Source organism: Somniosus microcephalus, chromosome 13, assembly GCF_052327205.1.
Source record: "Somniosus microcephalus isolate GS21.2 chromosome 13, FLI_Smic_1.0, whole genome shotgun sequence".
In the NCBI taxonomy this organism is placed as follows: Eukaryota; Metazoa; Chordata; class Chondrichthyes; order Squaliformes; family Somniosidae; genus Somniosus; species Somniosus microcephalus.
The window spans coordinates 14,208,799-14,234,056 of NC_140999.1; the positions used below are offsets into that span (position 1 = coordinate 14,208,799).

Consider the following 25,258-nt stretch of genomic DNA (forward strand, 5'->3'; position numbering starts at 1 on the left):
ACCCGACAGGCAGCGACAGGGGACCCAATTCAGATAATTAGTGGCTTGTTTAGAGCCACTTAAGAATGATTTTCAGCTTACCTTTTTGCATTGACAGCTCGCCCACAGGGTCTACCCTGGTCGTGAACCACATCTGTCAAGCTGAGGCAGGAGTTCAGTGGCCATTGAATCAGCTGTTGAATTGCCAGCTTCAAATGTAAAGTAAAAGCTCCCACCTTAGAGATATCTTCCCTCAGCCACAACCTCTTCCTCACTGCATTTCCACAACAGATTCACCATGCTGCAAGTCTTTACACAAGTCTCCATCCAGTCTGACCTCATTACTGCTCTCACCGTTGACAAATCGCTTTTATCATCTCTACTTCACCTGCCATCTATTCTAGCAGCATGGGTGCTCTTTATACTCGCTCACCTTGGTCCTCAGAATCCCACCACGATCAGCCCCAACACTAGCAGCACCAACAACAACACTGTAGGAGTCTGTGCACTCCTAACAAAAACACTGTGAACTAAACTGGTAGTTAACAAACTTAGTTTAATGCACTGAAAGTATTACAAAATAAAAACGCAGGAGAAACTCCAAACAGGTCTGTACACTAGCTCACTCCACGAGGACTAACTGGAAACGCCCTCCAACCCTGACGTCATGACGTTTTCCGCCGTTGGGAACGTCACGTGACTCACGTGATGACGTCATCGCGTCAGATCGCGATTTTATCGATCCCGCGCTGTTTAAACAGGGCAAACATTAAAAGGTAACAATAATGATTAAAGACAATTGTACAAGTTACTGTGAGAGTCTCTTTGGTGGCTTTGCCACATACGCCCCCCCAGAATTGTCTTTAATGAGGAAAATCAATCGCGGAGGAGGTCGGACAAGCCTGTTTGACCGACTCCTAAATTCCCGGAGAGGAAAATGCTGAGCAGGTGGCGAGCTGGCAGGTTGCACGGTGCGGTTAGGCGTAGCGGCGGCTGGCGGCCGGCCCCGGTGCGGAGGCTGCGCCAGTTCGACCGGCTGTTCAAGGTCCAGGTGCACAGGTTTGAGGCGATCAACAGAGATGTGATCAGGCTTGCCCCCGACGTCGTTCACAAAACTCTTGTCCCCGGTCTGTAGAACCTGGAACGGACCTGCATAAGGAGGTGCGAGCGGGGTACGATGGTTGTCTTGGCGCACAAAGACAAACTTGGCCTTTGACAGCTCCCCAGGGATGTTGGAAGAAGGCAAACCATGCTGCGAGGTCGGAACTGGGCGGAAACACTGAGCCGCGTCCCGATGGGCCTCTCGCTGACTGGCTGCAGACCACAGCCGCGTAGGGGACGGCAGGAACTCGCCCGGAACTCGAAGTTGCTGACCGTAAACCATTTCCGCGGCCGACGACTGTAGATCCTCCTTCGGCGCTGTGCGCAGTCCCAGCATCACCCACGGCAGTTTATCGACCCATGCTGCATCCAGAAGGCTGGCCCTGAGCGACGCCTTCAATGAACGGTGGAACCGCTCGCACAAGCCGTTTGCTTGCGGGCGATAAGCCGTAGTGCAGTGTAGTTTAGTGCCCAATACTGAGGCCACCTCATTCCATAGTTCCGACGAAAATTGCGGCCCGCGAGCCGACGAAATATCCGCAGGGACACCAAACTGGGCTACCCATGATGAAATGAAGGCTCGCGCGACATCCGCAGAGGTGGTGGACGTCAGGGGAACCGCCTCCGGCCACCTCGTGGTGCGATCCACCATTGTCAGAAGGTGCGTAAAACCACGGGATGGTGGAAGTGGGCCCACTAGGTCAATGTGAATGTGATCGAAACGCCGCTCCGGTACCTCGAAGGTGGCCAGAGGGGCCCTGACGTGCCGTTGCACCTTGGCCCGTTGACAAACCACACAAGTGTTCGCCCAGTCACGGACGTCTTTGCGTATTCCTCTCCATACAAATTTGGAGACTAGCAGCTTCTGCGTCGCCCGCACTCCAGGATGCGACAGCCCGTGTATGGCGTCGAAAACGCCTCGGCGCCAGGTGGACGGCACAATCGGACGGGGTGCACCCAACGAAACGTCGCAGAGTAGAGTGGTACCTGCCGCATGGAACGGTACATCTCTCGGCTGGAGGCGACATAACGCAAGGCCTGAGTCTCCGGGTCGGCAGCCTGGTCGGCTGCCATTCTTGCGAAGTCAATGCCTAATTGAATGGCCTGGACAGCGGCGCGGGAGAGGCAATCAGCGACGACGTTGTCCTTGCCGGCCACGTGCCTGACGTCGGTGGTGAACTCGGAGATGTAAGTCAGCTGCCGTTGTTGCCGAGCCGACCACGGTTCAGCTGTCTTGGCCATCGCGAACGTCAATGGTTTGTGGTCAACAAACGCAGTGAAGCGGCACCCTTCGAGGAGGAATCGGAAGTGGCGGATGGCCAAAAACAAAGCTAACAGCTCCATGTCGAAAGTACTGTATCGACGTTCGTGCCGTTGCAGCTGGCAGCTAAAAAATGCCAGAGGCTGCCATGCGCCGTCGACCCATTGCTCCTGGACGGCCCCCACAGCGTAATCCGACACGTCCGTCGTGAGGGCGATGATAGCTCCTGGCAGGGGATGTGCCAACATCGTCGCGTTTGTGAGCGCGGTCTTCGTATCCTCGAAGGCGCGACCCATTTCTTGCGACCAAACCACGGGCTCCTTTCCCGTCTTGCCCCTGAGGGCCTCGTAGAGCGGCCGCATCAGCTGTGCGGCCGTGGGGATGAACTGGTGGAAAAAATTAACCATCCCCAGGAACTCCTGTAAGGCTTTCACGGATTGCGGCTTCAGGAACGCCGTGATCGCCTCCACCTTAGCTCGAAGCGGCGTTGCCCCTGCGGAAGTTATGCGGTGGCCGAGAAAATCGAGCTGCGCCAGGCCGAAACGGCATTTGTCCGGGTTCACAATTAGGCCGTGCTGCTGAAGCCGTCGAAAAAGGACACGGAGATGCTTGAGGTGTTCAGCCTTTGTGGTGCTAGCAATCAGAATGTCATCCAAGTAGACGAACAAAAAATCGAGGTCACGCAGAACCGAGTCCATAAGGCACTGGAACGCCTGCGCCGCGTTTTTAAGCCCAAAGGGCATGCAGAGGAATTCAGAAAGTCCAAAAGGGGTGATGACAGCCGTCTTTTGGACATCCTGGGGGTGCACTGGAACCTGATGGTACCCACGGACGAGGTCGACCTTTGAGAATATTGACTTCCCTGCCAAATGCGCAGAGAAATCTTGTATGTGGGGGATGGGGTAACGGTTGGGCGTCGTTATCTCATTGAGGCGACGATAGTCGCCACAGGGCCGCCATCCCCCGCCAGGCTTTGGGACGATGTGGAGCGGTGAAGACCAGGGACTACTGGACCGGCGAATAATCCCCAGCTTCTCCATCGCGGCGAACTCCGCCTTCGCCGCCGCGAGCTTGCTGGGCTCCAAACACCGCGCCCTGGCGTAGACGGGAGAGCCAGTTGTCGAAATATGATGCTCCACCCGATGCTTGGCAGTCGAAGCTGAAAAGGTGGGCTTTGTCAGCTCGGGGAAGTCCCCGAGAAGGCGGGAGAAGTCGTTGGGAGGTGGCCGCGCGCAGGAGACCGAGTGCGGTGCAGCCGTGCTGCGCGCACCTGAAATACCGTCGAGCATGGCGGCGTGAACAAGGCGTCGATTTTTCACATCCACCAACAGGCCGTTGGCGCCTAAAAGGTCGGCGCCCAAAAGGGCCAGCGAAATTTGAGGGGTGACGAAATCCCAGGTAAAGCGCTGGCCACCGAAACAGACTTGCACCCGTCGTTTCCCGCAAGTGCGGATCATACCCCCGTTGGCAGCTTGGAGGGGGGGACCCCGTCCACCGGACCGAAGGTCGAGGACCGAGGCGGGAAGTATGCTGCACTATGCCCCCGTGTCACACAAAAAACGATGGCCCGAGATGGAGTCGGTTAAATACATGAGATTCCCGGAGTCGCCGATCGCCATCGTGGCCGTGCGGGACGCACCGGACCCGGTGTTCTTGACTCGCGGCGGTTTGTTCGACAGTCTGGGCACGAAACCACACGGTGGTCGGCAGCAGCGGGCCTTCGGGCCGAAACAAGTGTGGTAGTAACAGTAACCGGCCATCGGAGGCGCCGGGCCCCTCGGGGCGGGGCGTTGCGCGAGGGCGCAGTATTGCTGCCGGACCTCGTAAATTTTATCCGCCTCTTTGGCGAGCGCGATGCAGTCCCCGGTGTCCGATCTGGCAAGGGCTGCCTGGACGTGTTCAGGCAGCTGCGTAAGGAACAGCTCGCGGAACAGGAAACATGGGGGTTCGGACCCCAGGAGCGTTAGCATGTGGCTCATTATTTCCGAGGGTTTGGAGTCACCTAACCCTGGTAGTGTCAGTAAGCGGCGAGCGCGCTCCGCCTTGGTAAGGCCAAATACCTGCAGCAGCCGAGTCTTGATGGCTACATACTTGTCAGCATTCGGGGGGTTCTCCAGAAGGCTGATGATTCTCGACGCCGTCGAGCTATCGAGGGCGGAGACCACGTACAAATATCGGGTCTGGTCCTGCACGATGTTGCGGAGTTCAAATTGCGCCTCGGCCTGCACAAACCAGGAGGCCGCCTGTTGTTCCCAGAATTGGGGGAGCTTCAAGGCCACAGCGTTGGCATCCATCACTGGCCTGCATTCCATGTCCACCGCGAAAAACGATCGCGAGGATTCAGGGTCACAATAAGAACATAAGAAATAGGAGCAGGAGTAGGCCAATCGGCCCCTCGAGCCTGCTCCGCCATTCAATAAGATCATGGCTGATCTGATCCTAACCTCAAATCTTCTATCACTCTGCATCCCACCCGAACCCATGTGATCTCCCGGGAGAGGCGAAAAACCGGATAAAAAACCCAATGGCCAATTTGGGAGAAAAAATCTGGGAAATTCCTCTCCGACTCATCTAGGCGATCGAAACTCGTCCAGGAGATCACTCTGTCCCTATATTTTCTACAGTACTTACCTTCTGTAAAGGCGATCTCCACCCCAGCCAGGAACAGGAATAAAACCATCTCCTGAAAGCTAACACAGAATTAGAACACAAGAAGTAGGAGCAGAACCAGGCTACACGGCCCCTGGGCCGGCTCCACTACCCACAGGGCCATGACCATTCCGAACCTAGACTCATGTCCAATTTCCTGCCCGCTCCCCGTAACCCTTAATTCCCTTTACTTCTAGGAAACTATCTATTTCTGTTTTAAATTTATTTAATGATGTAGCTTCCACAGCTTTCTGGGGCAGCAAATTCCACAAACCTACCACCCTCTGAGTGAAGAAGTTTCTCCTCATCTCAGTTTTGAAAGAGCAGCCCCTTATTCTAAGATTATGCCCCCTAGTTCTAGTTTCACCCATCATTGGGAACATACTCACCGCATCCACCCGATCAAGCCCCTTCACAATCTTATATGTTTCAATAAGATCGCCTCTCATTCTTCTGAACTCCAATGAGTAGAGTCCCAATCTACTCAACCTCTCCTCATATGACCACCCCCTCATCCCCGGGATTAACCAAGTGAACCTTCTTTGTACTGACTCGAGAACAAGTTTGTCTTTTCTTAAGTATGGACACCAAAACTGTATGCAGTATTCCAGGTGCGGTCTCACCAATACCTTGTACAACTGCAGCAATACCTCCCTGTTTTTATATTCTATCCCCCTAGCAATAAAAGCCAACATTCCATTGGCCTTCTTGATCACTTGCTGCACCTGCACACTAACTTTTTGAGTTTCGTGCACCAGGACCCCCAGATCCCTTTGTACTACAGTACTTTCCAGTTTCTTGCCATTAAGATAACAACTTGCTCTATGATTTTTCCTGCCAAAGTGCATAACCTCACACTTTCCAGTATTGTATTCCATCTGCCAAATCTCTGCCCACTTACTTAGCCTGTCTATGTCCCTTTGCAGGTTTTTTATGTCCTCCTCACTCACTACTTTCCCTCCCATCTTTGTATCATCTGCAAACTTTGATATGTTACACTCGGTCCCCTCCTCCAAATCGTTAATATAGATTGTAAAGAGTTGGGGACCCAGCACTGACCCCTGCGGAACACCACTAGTTACTGATTGCCAGTCTGAGAATGAACCATTTATCCCAACTCTCTGCTTTCTGTTAGATAGCCAATCCTCCACCCACGCCAGAATATTACCCTCAATCCCGTGATTTTTTATCTTGAGCAATAATCTTTTGTGTGGCACCTTGTCAAATGCCTTTTGGAAGTCTAAATACACTACGTCCACTGGTTCCCCTTTATCCACCCTGTATGTTACTTCCTCAAAGAACTCAAGCAAATTTGTCAAACATGACTTCCCCTTCATGAAGCCATGCTGAGTTTGTCCTATTAAATTATGTTTATCCAAATGTCCCGTTACTGTCTCCTTAATAATGGACTCTAACATTTTACCAACCACAGATGTTAGGCTAACAGGTCTATAGTTTCCAGCCTTCTGCCTGCTACCCTTTTTAAATAAGGGTGTTACATTAGCAGTTTTCCAATCTGCCGGGACCTTTGCTGAGTCCAGGGAGTTTTGGAAAATTATTACCAATGCATCCACAATCCCTACCGCCACTTCCCTCAAGACCCTAGGATGTAAGCCATCAGGTCCAGGGGATTTATCCGCCTTGAGTCCCATTATTTTACCAAGTGCCACTTCCTTAGTGATTTTAATCATATTTAGCTCCTCCCCCCCAGAGCCCCCTGTTTGTCCAGTGTTGGGATATTCTTAGTGTCCTCTACCGTAAAGACTGATACAAAATATTTGTTCAGCGTTTTTGCCATCTCCATGTTTCCCACCATTAATTTCCCAGTCTCATCCTCTAAGGGACCAACATTTACTTTAGCCACCCTTTTTCTTTTTATATAACTATAGAAACTTTTGTTATGTTTTTATATTTTTTGCTAATTTACTTTCATAATCTATCTTCCCTTTCTTAATCAATCTTTTAGTTATTTTTTGCTGTCTTTTAAAGACTTCCCAATCTTCTATCCTCCCACTAGATTTGGCTACCTTATATGCCCTTGTTTTTAGTCGGATACTATCCTTAATTACTTTACTTAGCCACGGATGGCTATCTTTTCTTTTACACCCTTTTTTCCTCAGTGGAATATATATTTTTTGGAAGTTGTAAAATAACTCCTTAAATGTACACCACTGATCATGTACCGTCTTACCCTTTAATCTATTTTCCCAGTCCACTCTAATCAATTCCGCTCTCATACCTTCATAGTCTCCTTTATTCAAGCTCAGCACTGTTGTTTGAGATCCAACCTTCTCACCCTCTAATTGAATATGGAATTCAACCATGTTATGGTCACTCATTCCAAGGGGATCCTTTATTAGGACATTTTTAATTAATCCTGTCTCATTACACAGGACCAAATCTAAGGTTCCTACCCCCCTGGTCGGTTCAGTTACATACTGCTCAAGAAACCCATCCCTAATACACTCAATGAACTCATCCTCAAGGCTGCTCTGCCCAATTTGATTTGTCCAGTTATTTTTATAGTTAAAATCCCCCATAATTATAGCTGTTCCCTTATTACAAGCCTCAACTATTTCCTGATTAATACTCCGTCCAACAGAGTTGCAACTGTTCGGAGGCCTATAGACTACGCCCACTAGTGTTTTTTTCCCCTTATTATTCCTTATCGCCACCCAAACTGTTTCACTATCCTGCTCCTTTGACCCAATATCATTTCTCTATTATAGTGATTCCTTCCTTTATTAACATAGCCACCCCACCTCCCCTCCCTTCCTGCCTGTCCTTCCTGATTGTTAAATAACCTGGTATGTTTAATTCCCAGTCATGGTCACCCTGCAGCCATGTTTCTGTAATGGCCACAAGATCATACCCATATGTAGTTATTTGTGCCGTTAACTCATTCATTTTGTTACAAATGCTACGTGCATTCAGATAAAGAACTTTCAAATATGTTTTGTGACACTTAGTTCCTGTTTTTTCCCCTTTTACTACTTTACCTTTTACTCCATACCTTCTGTCCCTTCCTGACACGTTCTGTTTTTTAATTACCCCACTGCTACCTAAGTCTATGACCTTCTCCATTGTCATTTCTATTATTTGCTCTCTAGAAAGCTCCCCCCCACTAGTTAGTTTAAAGCCTTCTCTACAGCCCTAGTTATATGATTCACCAGGACTCTAGTCCCAGCACTGGCCAAGTGGAGTCCGTCCCAACGGAACAGCTCCCTCCTGTCCCAGTACTGGTGCCAGTGTCCCAAGAAGCAAAACCCATTTCTCCCACACCAGTCTTTGAGCCATGCATTTAACTCTTTAATTTTATTTATCCTAGCCAAATTCGCTCGTGGCTCAGGTAATAACCCAGAGATTATTACCCTTGAGGTTCTGTTTTTTAATTTGACCCCTAGCTGCTCATACTCCTTTAACAGAACCTTCTTCCTTGTCCTATCTACGTGGTTTGTACCAACATGGACCACGACAACTGGATCCTCCCCCTCCCACTCCAAGTTTCTTTCCAGCCCAGAAGAGATGTCCTTAACCCTGGCACCGGGCAGGCAACACAGCCTTCGGGACTCCTGCTCTTGACTGCAGAGAACCCTATCTATCCCCCTAATGATACTATCCCCTACCACTACAACATTTCTTTTTACTCCCTGCACTTGAATGGCCCCCTGTACCACGGTGCTGTGGCCAGGTTGCTCATCCTTCCTGCAGTCCCCGCTCCTGCCCTCACAGGGAGTAAGATCCTCGATCCTGCTTGACAAGAGCAAGGGCTGCGGCTCCTTCAACACTACCTCCTGGATCCCTGTACCTGCCTCACTCGTAGTCACACCGTCCTGTCCCTGACCACGGACTACATCTGCATTAATTAATTTCATAGGTGTGACCACCTCCTGAAACATAGAGTCCAGGAACTTCTCCCCCTCCCTGATGTGTCGCAGTGTCTGAAGCTCGGTCTCAAGCTCTTTAACATGGAGCTTGAGTTCCTCTAGCAGCAAACACTTATCGCAAATGTAATCACCGTGAGCCTCAATGGGGTCCACCAGCTCCCACATTTCGCAACAGTGACACATCACCTGTTCACCCATATCTATGTAATTAATTAAATTTCTTATTATTAGTTATGAAGGCCCTCTGCCCCGATATAGATGATAATATTACACCACTATTTAATAGGACTTACCAACTTAAAAGGTATAGAAGAGAAGGAAGAGGACCTACCAACCAGCTGATCACCAACCTCCCTTGTGAATGCTGTCTGGGGGACCTGTCCGGTTGAATTGTCTCGCTGCTCCGCTTCCGCAGTGTTGGATTAGCCAAACTCTGCTTAAACTCAATGCGACTTGCACAATGTAGGAGTCTGTGCACTCCTAACAAAAACACTGTGAACTAAACTGGTAGTTAACAAACTTAGTTTAATGCACTGAAAGTATTACAAAACAAAAACGCAGGAGAAACTCCAAACAGGTCTGTACACTAGCTCACTCCACGAGGACTAACTGGAAACGCCCTCCAACGTCATGACATCATCATGTTTCCCGCCGTTAGGAACGTCACGTGACCCACGTGATGACGTCATCGCGTCAGATCGCGATTTTATCGATCCCGCGCTGTTTAAACAGGGCAAACATTAAACGGTAACAATAATGATAAAAGACAATTGTACAAGTTACTGTGAGAGTCTCTTTGGTGGCTTTGCCACAACACCATACTTCTCCGCAATCACCTGATGCTGCACAGGATTGGGAAGCCTAGTGAGCAGGTTCAGAACATGTCTCATTGCTTACGTTTTTAATTTGCAGATGAACGTAAAGGCTTCCACTGCTCTCCTGACTCCCTAATTTCAACGTTAAAAATGCCATTTAAATACATCCATCAATTATTTCACTGTGGCTAGGAGAAAGGGGAAGGATTTGGTCAACAGCGAAGAGGATGTGATTCAAAAAACAAAGGAGGTGATCATTTATCCTCTTGTGCCTTGCAGATTAAACTAAAGGAAATCTTTGAGACTCCCACAGAGATCATCCTGATTCTGGAGCTGGTGACTGGTGGGGAGCTGTTTGACAGGTGCGTACAGACTGCAGACAGGAGAGTTGTTTTATTGTTTAATTTGTTTGTGTGGCAGAGCAAAGAACCCTGTCACTTCCTTGAAAAACTGTCTTCTTAAAGGAAAATTGGCATTAGATTTTATAATAAGCAAAATGTAATGGAAAATAAAAATAAAACCATCCTAGATAAAGGAGCTTAGTCACGAGAGGATAACTATGGGCCATATTTTGCTCTGTTCAAGAAAAAGAATTGTCCATTTTTCTTCAGACCCTCATTGCCCCATTCTTAATTGATATAAGTTTTGAAAGCTTGGTCAGTCCAGCTGTGGGGTGCACACAATTTGTGGACGGCAGCTCAATGAAATGTGAGGAAAAGCCTGATTTTCAGGCCGGGGCACGCGTTCCACCTCTCAACCCCTTCTTTCAGGGGAACGGAAGTGCCGGTTTCCCGTGCATGCACAGTGCATGCACGAAACCGGCACTTCCATTGGGCCTACGGGTGAGTACCCCGTGCGTACTCACCCGTGGAGACCCGAATTTCTGGATTTCAACATAACTGCTGTAAGATGTCTGGAGTGCAGTGCTAGCAAAGATATAAGGACTGAACAAGGAAGCTCCAAAATAAACCAGTACCTTACAGAAAGAACATGTTTTTAGCCCTATTAATGTATTTGTTTATCAAGGTGAGAGATGTTAGTGTTGAGGAATGGAACTTTACCCGTTACAAGCACCCAGTATCAGTATCAAGCACTCCCAAGTCAAGTGTAGCACAGCCAGATGCAGAGTGAAATTCCCTCTACTCGGCCCCAATGATGTGCCTCCACCTAACCCTCAACCTTCAAAGAGCGCCCCCCTACTGCACCAGTGTGGCCTTTTTTCCCATTTTCCACACAAGTCGGCCTGTGGTCTCTCTGATTGAGATTGCCAAATTAGGGGCCATTTTATGCTGAGAGCTGGATTGAGACTGCGCAAACTCATTTCAGATAGAAACCTCACAGCCAGCAGAAAAGAGACTTTCGTCTCGTCAGTGAAAACTTGGACCCAGATCCCAGAAGTGAAAGGCCTGTGTCGAACCCACTGTGCCACCGAATTTCCTAGAAAGAACATCTTATTGGCCAAAAAGTTTCAAAAAAAATTCAAAGACCTTGCTAAGTAGGTATTATTTTGTAACATTAATGTTTTTAATCCACAGGATTGTCGAGAAAGGATATTACAGTGAGAGGGATGCAGCTCATGCTGTTAAACAGATTCTCGAAGCTGTTGCGGTGAGTCATGTTAACCATTTCTCACTCCGCAGTCTCGTTCTTCCTCTCACCTCTTCCCCCCTGCCCCCCCCCCCCCCCTCCCCCACTTACTCATTTTTGTGTGTGCATCAGACAATTTAATCTGTAACATTTTGTCCTGGGATGTGAGAATCAGCCACCTTGTTATGAGTCAGAATGGTCCACTCTTTTGTGGTTGGATTGACATTTATTCATTTTTACCTGGAATGAAGCTAGGGCGATAAACGCCTGCCGCCTTGTCATTTTAACTTTTTCCCCTCTTCCTGTGAGGAAGCTTCTGGTTTCTGGTCATTAGATCTGTGATGTGGCTCAAAGTTGATAACTGAATATAGATCCCTAGAACAGTTGGGGGGAAAAATTGAGTCGCGCCCCCTTTGGGGCGTAAACTCCGCCGGGGCGCTACACCCGAAAAAAATGAGCGCCCCCCCCCGCGGCCGAAATTCACAGGTAGCGCCCCAAGAGGGAAGCGGGGAGCTACTGGAAGCGCTCCCCCTCCCTCTTGGGGTGCTGCGAGTGAATATCGCAGCACTACGTGCCGTAGCGCCATGCGTTTCGCACATCGCGCCGTGGTACTACAGGCCTTCCTCCCCTTCTTAAAGGGGAGGGGCCTTGCGCAGCATGACCCGGGGCCCAGCTGGGCCACCAGGGATCGGAGTGCCGGCAAAAGATCCCGGCACTCAAGAGAAGTGCTGGGCTCATGGAGCGTAGCCGGCACCCTGCGGTGGGGGGCTGCACAGAAGGCCAGGGACAGCAATGGGGGCAGGTGCTGGCAGGCGGCCAGCAAAAAAAATGGCCGCCCGGCACCTCCCCTTTAATTTGCGCCGCCCCGGCCGCAGGTAGGCCACCTGACCCCGTCGGACATAGCGTCCGGCGGTAAGATAGGGGTGCTACCGAAGATAGCGGCCGGGGCGCGAGCGGCGCGCTGCGCGCGGCAATGACGTCCTCGCCGGCGGCGCAGTGTTGCGGGGCGCTAATGGTTACCGCCGCCGTTAACCTCCCGCTGAATTTCGCGGGAGGCGTTGGCGGCACCACGCCCGGGCACCAGTTGCTTTGCGCCCCGTTAGCGCCCTCTTAGGCCTTGAATTTACAGCAAAGAACGAATTTTTAGGCCTTGAAGTTTACAGCAAAGAACGAGGTTCATTCAGTGTACCATGTATACGCAGCTCTTTGGGAGATATAAATATAAGATAGTCACTAATAAATCCAATAGGGAATTCAGGAGAAACTTCTTTACCCAGGGAATGGTTAGAATGTGGAACTTGCTACTACAAGGTGTAGTTGTGGCTAATAGACCAGATGCATGTAAGGGGAAGCTAGATAGGCACTTAGGGAGAAAGACATAGAAGGATATGTTTATGGGTTTAGATGAAGAGGGGTGGGAGGATAAACACCAGCATGGACCAGTTGGGCCGAATGGCCTGTTTCTGTGCTGTACATTCGATGTAATTCTATGTATGTAACCGTAGCACTTTCAATACCATACCATCCCTTCTGATTACTGTTTTCCTGCATTTTGTTTTGTTTGTGTATATCAGGTTCTTTTCTTATTTACTAGTAAAGAAACAAGGCCAGAGAGGAAAAACAAACCAAGAACCTAATGATAGTTAAATCACAGTGAAGCCATACACCACGCACAGAGAAAGTGTGACCAGCACAGGCACGATGGGCCGAATAGCCTCCTTCTACATAAGAACATAAGAAATAGGAGCAGGAGTAGGCCATTCGGCCCTTTGAGCATGCTCCACCATTCAATGAGATCATGGCTGATCTTCTGCCTCAACTCCATTCATCGGCCCTATCGCCATATCCCTTGATGCCCTTACTAGTCAGAAATCTGTTTTGAATATACCCAATGACTGAGCCTCCACAGCCCTCTGGGGTAGAGAATTCCAAAGATTCACCACCCTCTGTGTGAAGAAATTTCTTCTCATCTCAGTCCTGAATGGCCTACCCTTTATCCTGAGGCTGTGGCCCCTGGTTCTAGACACCCCAGCCAAGGGAAACATTCTCCCAGCATCCACCCTATCAAGCCCTGTAAAAGTTTTGAGAGATCCCCTCTCATTCTTCTGAATTCAAGAGAATACAGGCCTAGTTTACTCAATCTCTTCTCATACGACAGTCCCGCTATCCCAGGAATCAATCTCGTAAACCTTCGTTGCACTCCCTCTATGGCAAGTATATCCTTCCTTAGGTAAGGAGACCAAAATTGTACACAGTACTCCAGGTGTGGTCTCACCAAGGCCCTACATAATTGGAGTAAGACTTCTTTACTCCTGTACTCAAATCCTCTTGTAATGAAGGCCAGCATACCATTTGCCTTCCTAATGGCTTGCTGCACCTGCACATTCACTTTCAGTGACTCATGTACAAGGACACCCAGGTCTCTTTGAGCATCTGCATTCCCCAATCTTTCACCATTTAGGAAATACTTTGCCTTTCTGTTTTTTCTACCTAAGTGGATAACTTCACATTTATCCACATTATATTCCATCTGCCATGTTCTCGCCCACTCACTGAGCCTGTCGAGATTCCCTTGAAGCCTCTTCACAACTGACACTGCCACCTAGCTTTGTATCATCAGCAAATTTGGAAATGTTACATTTAGTCCCCTCATCCAAATCATTGATATAGATTGTGAATAGCTGGGGCCCAAGCACCGATCCTTGCGGTACCCCATTAGTCACAGCCTGCCATTCTGAAAAAGACCCGTTTATCCCTACTCTTTGTTTTCTGTGTTGTATCATTCTATGATATCAGTCAGGAATATCGTTGCAGCCTCTCTATGTGTGATTGTTTCCTTAAGTCAACGTGTGGATGTGCAAGTGGCCATTAAGCTCTCTGGGGTCAGAGCTTGTACCAACACTTTGCTTTCCTGTCCTTACTTTTTTTTTAAACTCTTACCTGTTCAAATTACTTTGAGGGATGCAGTGGATCACAATGATCTTCTCCCCCATTATTCACACTCTTGATTACCAGAATTTTCATGGGCATAGGGCTGCTGAATTTTCACAGGAATCAGGGCTTCAAGTCAGAAGACCAGCTAGAGTCCAGTCTGTCGGAATTTATTAAAACACCGAAAAAACTTTCAGTTTAAAATAAAATAGAGAAGTTCAAGAAGTTTGTTTAAAAGGGGTTCTAGGGACTCATCCACCCTGGAGGGACCCCTCCATTATGGCAGATAATTGAAGCTGTACTACACAATAAGGCCGCAATTTCACCCACTGAAGTGGGCTAAGTGCGACCGCGGTAGGTGGTGGACTGCGACTCTGCTCCCGGTTCCATCACGCTCTGTTGAAGTGATTTTGCCCTGATTGGGCTTGTTAAGCCCCGCCCTGTGAGGTTCCCGGCCAATTAAAAGGAAGTGGGTCTGATGGCGTCATTTGATGATGCGTCATCAGCCAGTTTCCTTAAAGGGACCACTGCCACATTCATTTTGACAGTTGTGCTGTCATAGTTCTACACCATTGAGCTGTTGCAAACACTGACAAGCACTGCACAAAGGTGCACAGCTGCACCCAGGCTCTCCCATAACTCCCTCCATATGCAGTCACAGCACGCAGGAGGTTCTCTTCCCTTCCAATGGGCGGAAGAGACCTCCCCAGGAGACCAAGCACAAGGGGAGATTTTGTTGGGTCTGCGCCAGACTCATTGGATTGCCTGGGCGCAGTGAATATCAAAAAGATTTGAGCACGTGCTGGTAAAAAGCCTGACAGATTTTCCTTCCTTTTAAATTAAAGGATTCCTTACAGATGGGCGTTCTAGCCCACCCGACATTTCAATACTCGCTTTGCGCAGGAGATCCTGTGGCCGCGATTTTGCCGGCGCTCAGAGAGGCAGGTCAGAGGTTAAAGTCCTATTGATTGACGGCAGGTCCCGAACCCGCCGTCAACCCGCCTCCAAACAGCCTTCCCAAGTGTCGGGTCCCCGATTCGCAAATGGACCCGACAGCTAGCGGCGGGAAACGGATTAAAGGCAATTACCTGCCTATTAACAGGTACTTGTCAGTAGTGTTCAGCCTGTTTTTCGATTTTCCCGCTTCTGGGTCAGGTTTCCCGATGTCCGGACACCACGCCAGGTAAGTGTGGCGTGTTGTGAGTCTGCTGTAATGTTGCTGGAATGATGACAGCTGCAGAAGTGGTGTGAAGGATAAAATGTTGCACATGGTGAGTCTCAGAGCAAAGGAAGTGTTGGTTACTGCATTTTTAAAACATATACAGATTTCTTTAGCTTACAAGTTTTTAAATCCAACTGTATTGTTCAGTGCCACCTCATTGGGCAAACCTCTCTCACCAGTGACAGATCGCTTCTATCATCTCACCTGCAGCTGCCATCTATTCCAGCATATGGGTATATGTTTTTAAAATGCAGTAACCAACATTTCCTTTGCTCTGAGACTCACCATGTGCAACATTTTATCCTTCACACCACTTCTGCAGCTGTCATCATTCCAGCAACATTACAGCAGACTGTCATTGGAGAGCCTAGGTGCAAGAGTTCACCTTTGTGCAATGATTGTCAGTGTTTTCAGCACCTCGATGCTGTCAAACACTGAGAAATCAACTGTCAAAATAAAATTGTGCATGGTCCCTTTAAGGAAACCGGCAGATGACGCGTCATCAAATGACGTCATTAGACCCGCTTCCTGTTAATTGGCCATTAAGCCCGCAGGGCGGGCTCAACAAGGTCAATCAAAGGAAAATCACGTCTGTGGCGCGGAGGCAGCGGAGGGTGGGACCGGAACCTGGAAACCAGCTGACCCGCATCCATCGGTGCGCATCGGTGACCGAAGGCAAAATCGTGGCCTGTGTGTCTGGCTGCAGACCCAGTGAAATCTCCTTGTACTATGTGTTAGGGTGTGGAGAACAGAAACAGTAATTGCAGGAATCAAATAGAGCTTGCCACTATGCTGCAGTATTTCCTTGCTGTTTGGCAATGGAACAGTTTTTTCCCCTGCAACAAATAGGACTATTCTAGCTTATGCTTCACTGGGTCTTTCATCATTTGTATGTTTTTGCAGACTGAATCCCACCACAGAACCAGGTTATTTTAAAAATATTATTTTTCTCCAAAATGGTTCTTTGGAAACTGAATGCAGCATTATCAAAGAAAGATAGCTTTAATATCTTACAAAACACACTACATAACCCTTATGTCTGAACCTGATTAGTTTGAAATTAAATAGAATCTGCCTGGATTAAGGCTTTATCCACCCACCCACTCTATCTTTTTTTCTCTGTAATTATGTAATGAACTTGCAGTGACATTGCACTGTTCTTCCAGCTATCCTGGTCTCCCTGCTGAATTTTAATTGTGTACAATTCGAGGATCTCTGCTACTCCCAGAATGTAACCGGCAATGGAAAGGCGTAACAAAAGAGAAACCTGTGTCTAACCTATTTCTTTTTCATTCTGTGTGGCTGAGCCTAAACAAAAGCTTAATTATCTTTGAGAGTCACGGACCGACTCCGTGTGAATGTAAGTGACTGGTTGGTGAATTCATTAGAACAGATTCATCAGTAGTCACGGACATGATCTGGCAGCGTGGCCTTACAGTGCAGTTATAGTGCTGTACATTAAACCTTGGCTGAAAATTGCCATCTCACTTGAGCTATCTAAATGACATCGCTGGGTGTTGATATTCTCTCTGAAAGTGAGATATTTTGGGACTACAGTCCTCACACTGACACCGTCTCCACTTCTCCCGGACAGCCATCTATATTGGGAAAATGGCGCTGATCATTGGCATCAATTGCAAAGGCACCACTTAAACCGTATTAAGCACGCCGATCATTTTGGGCAGTTCAAGCAGCTGTTCACACCTTGTTAAGGAGTCATTGTCTCATTCCCCCTCCCCTGTAGCGTGTTTAAGAATTAACATGACAGTCTGACCGCCTCTTAAGCGGATCCAGGTCTTTAATCTCCAACCCATGTGGCTAAGGAAGAGCTGACAGTGAGACTTCAAAGTCCTCATCATTATGGGTCAGAGAGGAATTTCCCAGATTTTTTCCCCAAATTGGACTGGGTGTTTTATGTGTTTTTTTTGCCTCTCCCAGGAGATCACATGGTTCCGGGTGGGGTGGAGTGTATATGTTGTGATACACAAGGTATCGCAATTGTGTGGGACAGGCTCGATGGACCAGACGGTCTTTACCTGTCCATCATTGTTTGTATGTTCGTATGTATCTTAAAATCCCTCCATGACCCATTTCCCTTTTGGATCATTGCCATTGTGTGTCTTGTCATTTAGGCACTGTAAATGTACACGCAGCAAGACGTGGAGAGACGGAGGGTGAAGATTCCCTCCATGCTTTAAAAAAATTAGAATGATTTTTAATTTTATTTTTAACAATGCATTAAATAACACTACCACGTTATGCCAGCCATTGCGTAAAGTGGACAAACTGTGTGTACAGGCATGCCCGCGATGCACGGTGGGGACTGTATCTAGTTTTTTGCCCCTTGTTTGCACTGCAATCAGTTTTTAAGAACTAAAATACAAGCAATTAAAGTGTAGAAAGTGAGACGGCTATTAGTGGAATATATTGACTTTAATTTCAATTTTCTGCAAATTCTCTAATGTGAGTTGTTTATGTGAGAAGCCAAAGTGAAGGGCCAAGCCCCTTTGTGCGGAACACCACCAACATTGAAAATAATAAGGGAAGACAAAGTAAATGAACCAGGACTGACTAGACAACACTGAGAAAGAGGAAATCTTCACAAATGGGAGAAAAAAATTAAAGAAAGATCACTTCTGGCACTTTTCAAAAGCAAAATGTTAAATTCTGTAGTGAAGATAATTGTTATGTATGGAGTGTAACATGAACTGTAACAGTGCCACTTTGAATCAGCATCGGTTCCAAAATCTCTCCAAAATTTGGAACAGATTTGCAACAACACAGGATCAACCAACACAATATATTGGTGTTGTGCTTTTCAACTTCACAGTACAGCAGAACCTCAACTATCCATACTTCCGCTGTCTGCACAGTTGATTATCCACAAGAATTTCCGTGGGACTCTAGAACAGTGGGCACTGGGACTTTAGTTTTCATAAACCAGCTAAATTGCAATTGAGTTCTGTCTTTTTGATTCAATAGGATAAGTAGTTGTTATCTAGATGTACAGTACCTGGTAGAAATTTCTATCCGTGAAGCGATGATATTCAGCTTCAGGCCAGAAGACCAACGGGAGTCAGGGCTTTGGAACCAGGTGATCAGCAGGAGTCAGGGCTTTTGGGTCAAGGTGATCAGCAGGACTCAGGATAGCAGCAATTTTACAAGGACATCTCATTTTTGAAGTGGGAAGCCCTGTGGGAATCTTTGTACATACCGGGAATGTAGTTCGGTAATCTAAATAAGCTAAAAAAAAACAAATAAAACCACTGCAAATACTGGAAATCTGAAACAAGAGCAGGGGGTCAAAATTCCCCTCATTTGCGCCTCCGGTGGGGGGACGCAAATAGCTTTTAGTCTCCCCCCACCCCACCCCCGAGGCGATAACCGCACCTCCTACAATAATTCCGTGGGAGGTTAGCGGCGGCACTACCGGGTATCGCCCACTCTTCTGCGCCCGGAGGTTATGACGTCATCTCTGGGCGTAGCGCCTCGGAAGAAAAATTCCCCCTCGTGCCCTGCAGCAGCGCTGGGCGATGTTACCAACTGCGGCAGGTGTCGTGAACAGTGAGGCCAGCTGCTCGCTGGGTGCCACTTAAAGGTGATGGCCGGCCGACATGAAAAAAAATCGCTGATTTAAAAACAACCTGAGCACCGGACGCGGGTTGAGTGCCGCGATTGGTCAGCCCGGCACTCAGCATGATTTAGCGCTCCACTTCCCTCTTGGAGCAAAAAATGGGAATTTCTCAAATGTTTGAAAAGGTGAGCGCCTGGCGCTAACTTTTCAAACACTTTTGACTTAGCGCCCCAAATGGCTCTCTAGGGGAATTTCTCCCCCCCCCCCCAGGAACTGCTGGAAACACACAGGATGTTAGGCTCCGATCGTTACTGGGGTGGGATTTCTGAGCAGGGGGGAGAAGATCTGGTCGGAAAACCCAGTGGTTCATGTTTAACGCCGTGGAGTTTTAACCCCACAGCGTGCGTGTGGTTTTTTTAAAAAACAGGTTTCCCGCCCGGAAGGCAGCCTGATCAACAGGCCTGGCTCCCTGTCGGGCAGTGAATGCTCCAGCAGAGGTCACAGCCCAGGTAGGTTTCCTGCTGCCCAGGGTAGAGATCGCGAGGAGGTGGGGAGATTGGGTACAGCGTGGGTTGGAGATCAGGGGTTGATCGCGGAGAGTCAGAGAGAGATCGGGGGCAGAGATAGGGGCTCAGTGATCACGGGGACGGGGACGGGGTGGGTTCAGTGATTGCGGGGGGGGGTCCCATTGCGTGGAGTGGGAAATAGGTTTGCTTGGGGAGCCGGGGGGAAACACTCCTGTTCCTCCTGGCCCACAAGCAGTGCTGGATATGCACTTAGCTGGTCCATGCAGGAGTCCTCGCCTCCCTTTAGCTGCCGTGTTTCCTGAGGCCCGGGAAACCCAGCTGGCTAGCGATTAAACTGGAAAACAGATTAAATCCGAGGCAGCAGCCTCATTAAAATATTTAAATGAGGGATCCGCCTCCTGGGAGCGGATTGGTCTCCCCACCCCGCCATCCCATCTCCGTTAAAATCGGAAGTGGGTGGGTTCGAGGTGGGTTGGGTTCGGGTTCGAGATCTTTACATTTTAACATCCCACCCGACCCAAACCCACTCATTTTTGGGGGTTAAAATCCCCCCCTTAGATTCTGTAGAAAGAATAGGCAGGTTAATGATAAACCGGGTTCTAAAGAAAAGTCATCGACCTGCAACGTTAACTGTTTCTCTCTCCACAGATGCTGCCTAACTGGCTGAGTGTTTTTTTTTATTTATTCGTTCACAGGATGTGGGGGTCGCTGGCAAGACTGGCATTTATTGCCCATCCCTAATTGCCCTTGAGAAGGTGGTGGTGAGCTGCCTTCTTGAACCGCTGCAGTCCGCGTGGTGAAAGTACTGCCACAGTGCTGACTTTGTTGTAGCGGTTTGGTATGCCATTTCAGAGGGCAGTTAAGAGTCAACCACATTGCTGTGGGTCTGGACAGCAGATTTCCTTCCCTAAAGGGCATTAGTGAACCAGGTGGGATTTTCCCACAATCTGGTAGTTTCATGGCTCACCATTACTGATACTAGCTTTTTAAATAACTGAATTTAAATTCCCCCAGCTGCTGTGGTAGGATTATGAACTCACATCTCTGGATTATTAGTCCAGGCCTCTCGATTACTAGTCCAGTAACATAACCACGATGCTACTCTTCCCTGTTTCCAGCATTTTCTGTTTTTATTATAGACAAGTTAATGTTTTGGGTGTAACCCTTCATCGGACCTGCAAAAATGGGAAAGAAAACAAGCATTTAAACAGGGGTGGGGAAGGGAAAAAAGAAAAAAAAACACAAGGAAGTATCAGTAGAAATGGTCAATACATCAGATGATGGGAAGTAGCATAAAATAAATAAGAGAAATAAAGAATGTGTGAAGTGCTGAGACAGTGAGAGGTAATGGGTCTGAAAAGGGAACCGGGGGAGGATAGTCAATACGGAGGAGGACTGCAACAAATTACAGGAGGACATTAATAAACTTGCAGAATGGGCATATAATTGCCAAATGAAGTTCTACACAGATAAATGTGAGGTATTACATTTTGGTCGGAAGAATAGGGAGGTCACTTGGAGGGTGCGAGTCTAGATGGGGTAGAGGCACTGGAGAGGGTGCAGAGAAGATTTACAAGGATGATACTAGAAATGTGAGGGTTATTCATATCAAGAAAGGATGACCAGGCTGGGTCTCTTTTCTCTTGAAAAAAGAAGGCTGAGGGGTGACCTAATAGAGGTCTTTAAAATTCTGAAAGGTTTTGATAGAGTGGATACAGAGAGAGTGTTTCTACTTGTGGGGAAGAGCAAAACTAGAGGCCATCAATATAAGATAGTCACCAAGAAATCCAATAGGGCATTCAGAAGAAACTCCTTTACCCAGAGAGTGGTGAGAATGTGGAACTCGCTACCACAGGGAGTGGTTGAAGCGAATAGTATAGATGCATTTAAGGGGAGGCTGGACAAGCATATGAGGGAGAAGGGAATAGAGGGTTATGCTGATAGATTTAGATGAGAAAAGATGGGCAGAGGCTCAAGTGGAGCATAAACGCCGGCATGGACTGGTTGGGCCGAATGGCCTGTTTCTATGTCATATATCCTATGTAATCCTATGTAATGTAATAAAAAAAGCAGATCCATACTGAGTGTATGGGCTTCTCCACCAACCACAAAGAGTCCCCACCCCAAGCGCCAACTCGCAGTCCTCTCCAGTCAGAAGCTAAGACTCGCTGTGACAGACTATAAAATAATATACTGGGGCCCACTGTCCAGGGTCCCAAACACTCCTTCCAGGTGAAACAGTGATTTACTTGGACATCTTGCAATTTGATATTCTGTATTCGCTGCTCATGATGCGGTCTCCTCTACATTGGGGAGACCAAACGCAGATTGAGTGACAGCTTTGCGGAACACCACCATTCAGTCCATAAGCGTGACCCCGAGCTTCCGGTCGCCTGTCACTTTAATTCTCTGCTCCACTCCCACTCTGACCTCTATGTTTTCGGCCTGTTCCGATGAGGCTCAACGTAAACTCGAGGAACAGCACCTCATCTTTCGATGAGGCACTTTACAGCCTTCTGGACTCAACATCGAGTTCAACAATTTCAGATCATAACCTCTGCCCCTATTTTTTCACATGGCTGCTGTTGATGTTTCTGTTATTCCCATTTACACCTCTTCTAGACCCATCTTTTGTTTCTTTACTTGTTCCATTACCATCTCCTTTTGCCTTGCACCATCATACCTTTTGTCATTTAATCTTTCCTCCCCTCCCCTCTTTCCCTGCCTCTGCACTTGCTTAAGATCTGTTACGTCTCCAGCTTTTTCCAGTTCTGACAAAAGGTCATCGACCTGAAACATTAACTCTGTTTCTCTCTCCACAGTATTCCCAGCATTTTCTGTTTTTATTTCAGATTTCCAGCATCCACAGTATGTTGCTTTTTTATAAAAACAGAAAATGCTGGGAATACTCAGCAGGTCAGGCAGCATCTGTGGAGAGAGAAGCAGAATTAACATTTCAGGTCGGTGACCTTTCATCATAAGAACATAAGAAATAGGAGCAGGAGTAGGCCATTTGGCCCCTCGAGCCTGCGCCGCTATTCAATAAGATCATGGCTGATCTTCTACCTCAACTCCACTTTCCTGCACTATCCCCATATCCCTTGATTCCCTTAATATCCCCAAATCATCAGCACTGATAATATACAATAATATACCTGCTTTCATATAATGCCTCATCAAAATGCTTCATTCGCACAATTAATTATTTCTGAAGTGCAATGACTTTTGCTATGTAGGCAACTTTAATTTTTGTAAAATATGAGTCTTGATAATTGAAAGTAAATGCGGGCTAAATATATCCGTGGACCCATGGGAAGTTTATGTGAATCGAGTGGAATTTTATACAGCAGAGTGGGACATTTTGGCAACCACCCAATATACGATATATTCCACATTGGACAAGGTGCTAATGTTAAAGGGGATGTTGCTGATTTATTATAAAAATTATCACTCATACAGGAAAAGTAAAGTTGAGAAAATTGTGAAATTACATTAAAAAGAGTTTAAAATAAAAATTCTGAGGAACATTAAAGGAGGAATTGATGTCTGTTTGAAGGGGAAGGGGAGTACAAGAAGAATTACCTGCACTGCAAAAGTCAGCATGATGGCCACGAGGGAATAGCTCATGCAGAATTCTCTTTTCCCAATGGTTTCGTATAAGGAAAAAAAAAACCTGGGTCTCTTTCGATATTTAAAGAAAGTGCATTTGGATCTTGTGATGCAGTGAGGCTTATTACACAAGCAGTGTCCTCAAATCTGCAGTGTAAGGTCGCTTAACATTGTGCATCGTATTGAAAGGCACTTGGGAAGACAGTGCAGGCGATGTTCAACGGCCAGCTGGCCGTTTCTCACCTGAAAAATGGGCAATTGAAAATCGGAGGGGCGCACTTCGGCCGCCCAAGACCTACCCACCTGATGCAATTTTCAGGCAGCTGTGTAAATGAGCGAGCGGTCCACCTGCCTGTTTATGGTGGGAGACTGCTTCAATTGTGCAAAGTGGGGTCCTACCCCGCTTGTAAGACCCAATTTACAATTTTCAGGTAGTTTTGGTCTCCATACCTAAGGGAGGATATACTTGCCTCTGATGGTTGTTTCCGCTGGCTGGAGTGTCTAGAACAAGGGGGCATAGTCTCAGGATAAGGGGTAGACCATTTAAGACCGAGATGAGGAGGGATTTCTTCACTCAGAGGGTTGTGAATCTTTGGAATTCTCTGCCCCAGAGGGCTGTGAATGCTGAGTCTTTGAGTATATTCAAGGCTGAGATCGATAGATTTTTGGACTCTAGGGGAATCAAGGGATATGGAGATCGGGCGGGAAAGTGGATGATCAGCCATGATCTTGTTGAATGGCGGAGCAGGCTCGAGGGGCTGTATGGCATACTCCTGCTCCTATTTCTTATGTTCTTATGAAGGTTCACTAGATTGATTCCTGGGATGAGAGGATTGTCCTATGAAGAGAGATTGAGTAGATTGGGCCTATACTCTCTGGAGTTTAGAAGAATGAGAGGTGATTCTGAGAGGGCTTGACAGGGTAGATGCTGAGAGGTTGTTTCCCTTAGCTGGAGAGTCCAAAACTAGGGGGCATAGTCTCAGAATAAGGGGTCAGCCATTTAGAACTGAGTTGAGGAGAAATATCTTCACTCAGGGTTGTGAATCTTTAGAATTCTCTACCCCAGAGGGCTGTGGATGCTGAGTCATTGAATATAGTCACGGCTGAGATTGATAGATTTTTGGGCTCTAAGGGAATCAAGGGATATGGGGATCGGGCGGAAAAGTGGAGTTGAGGTTGAGGATCAGCCATGATCTTATTGAATCAGAGCATCGGACCTGTGAAGGGGCAGTGACCGGCGGCAGTTAAAAGCGGCGGCAGATTCAAATCGGCGGCAGTGCGAGGTGAGGCCCGATCAGAGCATCGGACCTGTGAAGGGGCAGTGACCGGCGGCAGATTCAAATCGGCGGCAGTGCGAGGTGAGGCCCGATCAGAGCATCGGACCTGTGAAGGGGCAGTGACCGGCGGCAGTTAAAAGCGGCGGCAGATTCAAATCGGCGGCAGTGCGAGGTGAGGCCCACCAAATCAACAGCAGAGGAGAGAGGTAAAAAGTAATCAGAGTGTGACGTCATCAGGGAGCAGGTAAGTGATTGGTTGGTGAGTATTTCTCTTTTTTAAACTTTTAACTCTGTAGTTTATAGTTACTAGGGTCTTTTCTGGTGTAGCAGGGACTGTTGGTAGACTATACAAGCGCCTTAGAAATATTTTTAATTGGTGGTAGTAAATTAATTTAAATTAAGTAAAGGGAAGGTCATGCCAGGTGAGCCCAGCCCCGTGATATGCTCCTCTTGCTCTATGTGGGAATTCAGGGACCCCGGTGCCCCTGATGACCACGTGTGCCAGAGATGCATCCATCTGCAGCTACTAGCAGACCGCATTGAGGCGCTGGAGCTGCGGGTGGATGGGTTGTTGAGCATTCACGATGCTGAGAGGGTCGTGGATAGCACGTTTAGTGAGTTGGTCACACCGCAGGGAAGGGCTGCACAGGAAGACAGGAAATGGGTGACCACCAGGCGGAGCAATAGAAGCAGGCAGGTAGTGCAGGAGACCCCTGTGACCATTCCCCTCTCAAACAAGTATACCGCTTTGGATACTGTTGGGGGGGATGACTCACCAGGGGAAGGCAGCAGCAGCCAACTTCCTGGCACTGGGGGTGCTCCTGCTGCCCAGGAAGGGG

The 25,258-nt window shown here is 47.9% G+C and overlaps 1 protein-coding gene across 1 annotated transcript in view; it reads left to right on the forward strand.

The window, feature by feature from the left end:
- The window catches only part of LOC147108067 (calcium/calmodulin-dependent protein kinase type IV-like), a 159,623-nt gene that overhangs the window by 83,814 nt on the left and 50,551 nt on the right, over positions 1-25,258 (forward strand). Inside the window, exons 5-6 of the mRNA XM_086004525.1 lie at positions 9,972-10,054; positions 11,228-11,300. Of these exons, the coding sequence (XP_085860651.1) occupies positions 9,972-10,054; positions 11,228-11,300 (156 nt within the window). The remainder of the gene's footprint in view (positions 1-9,971; positions 10,055-11,227; positions 11,301-25,258) is intronic.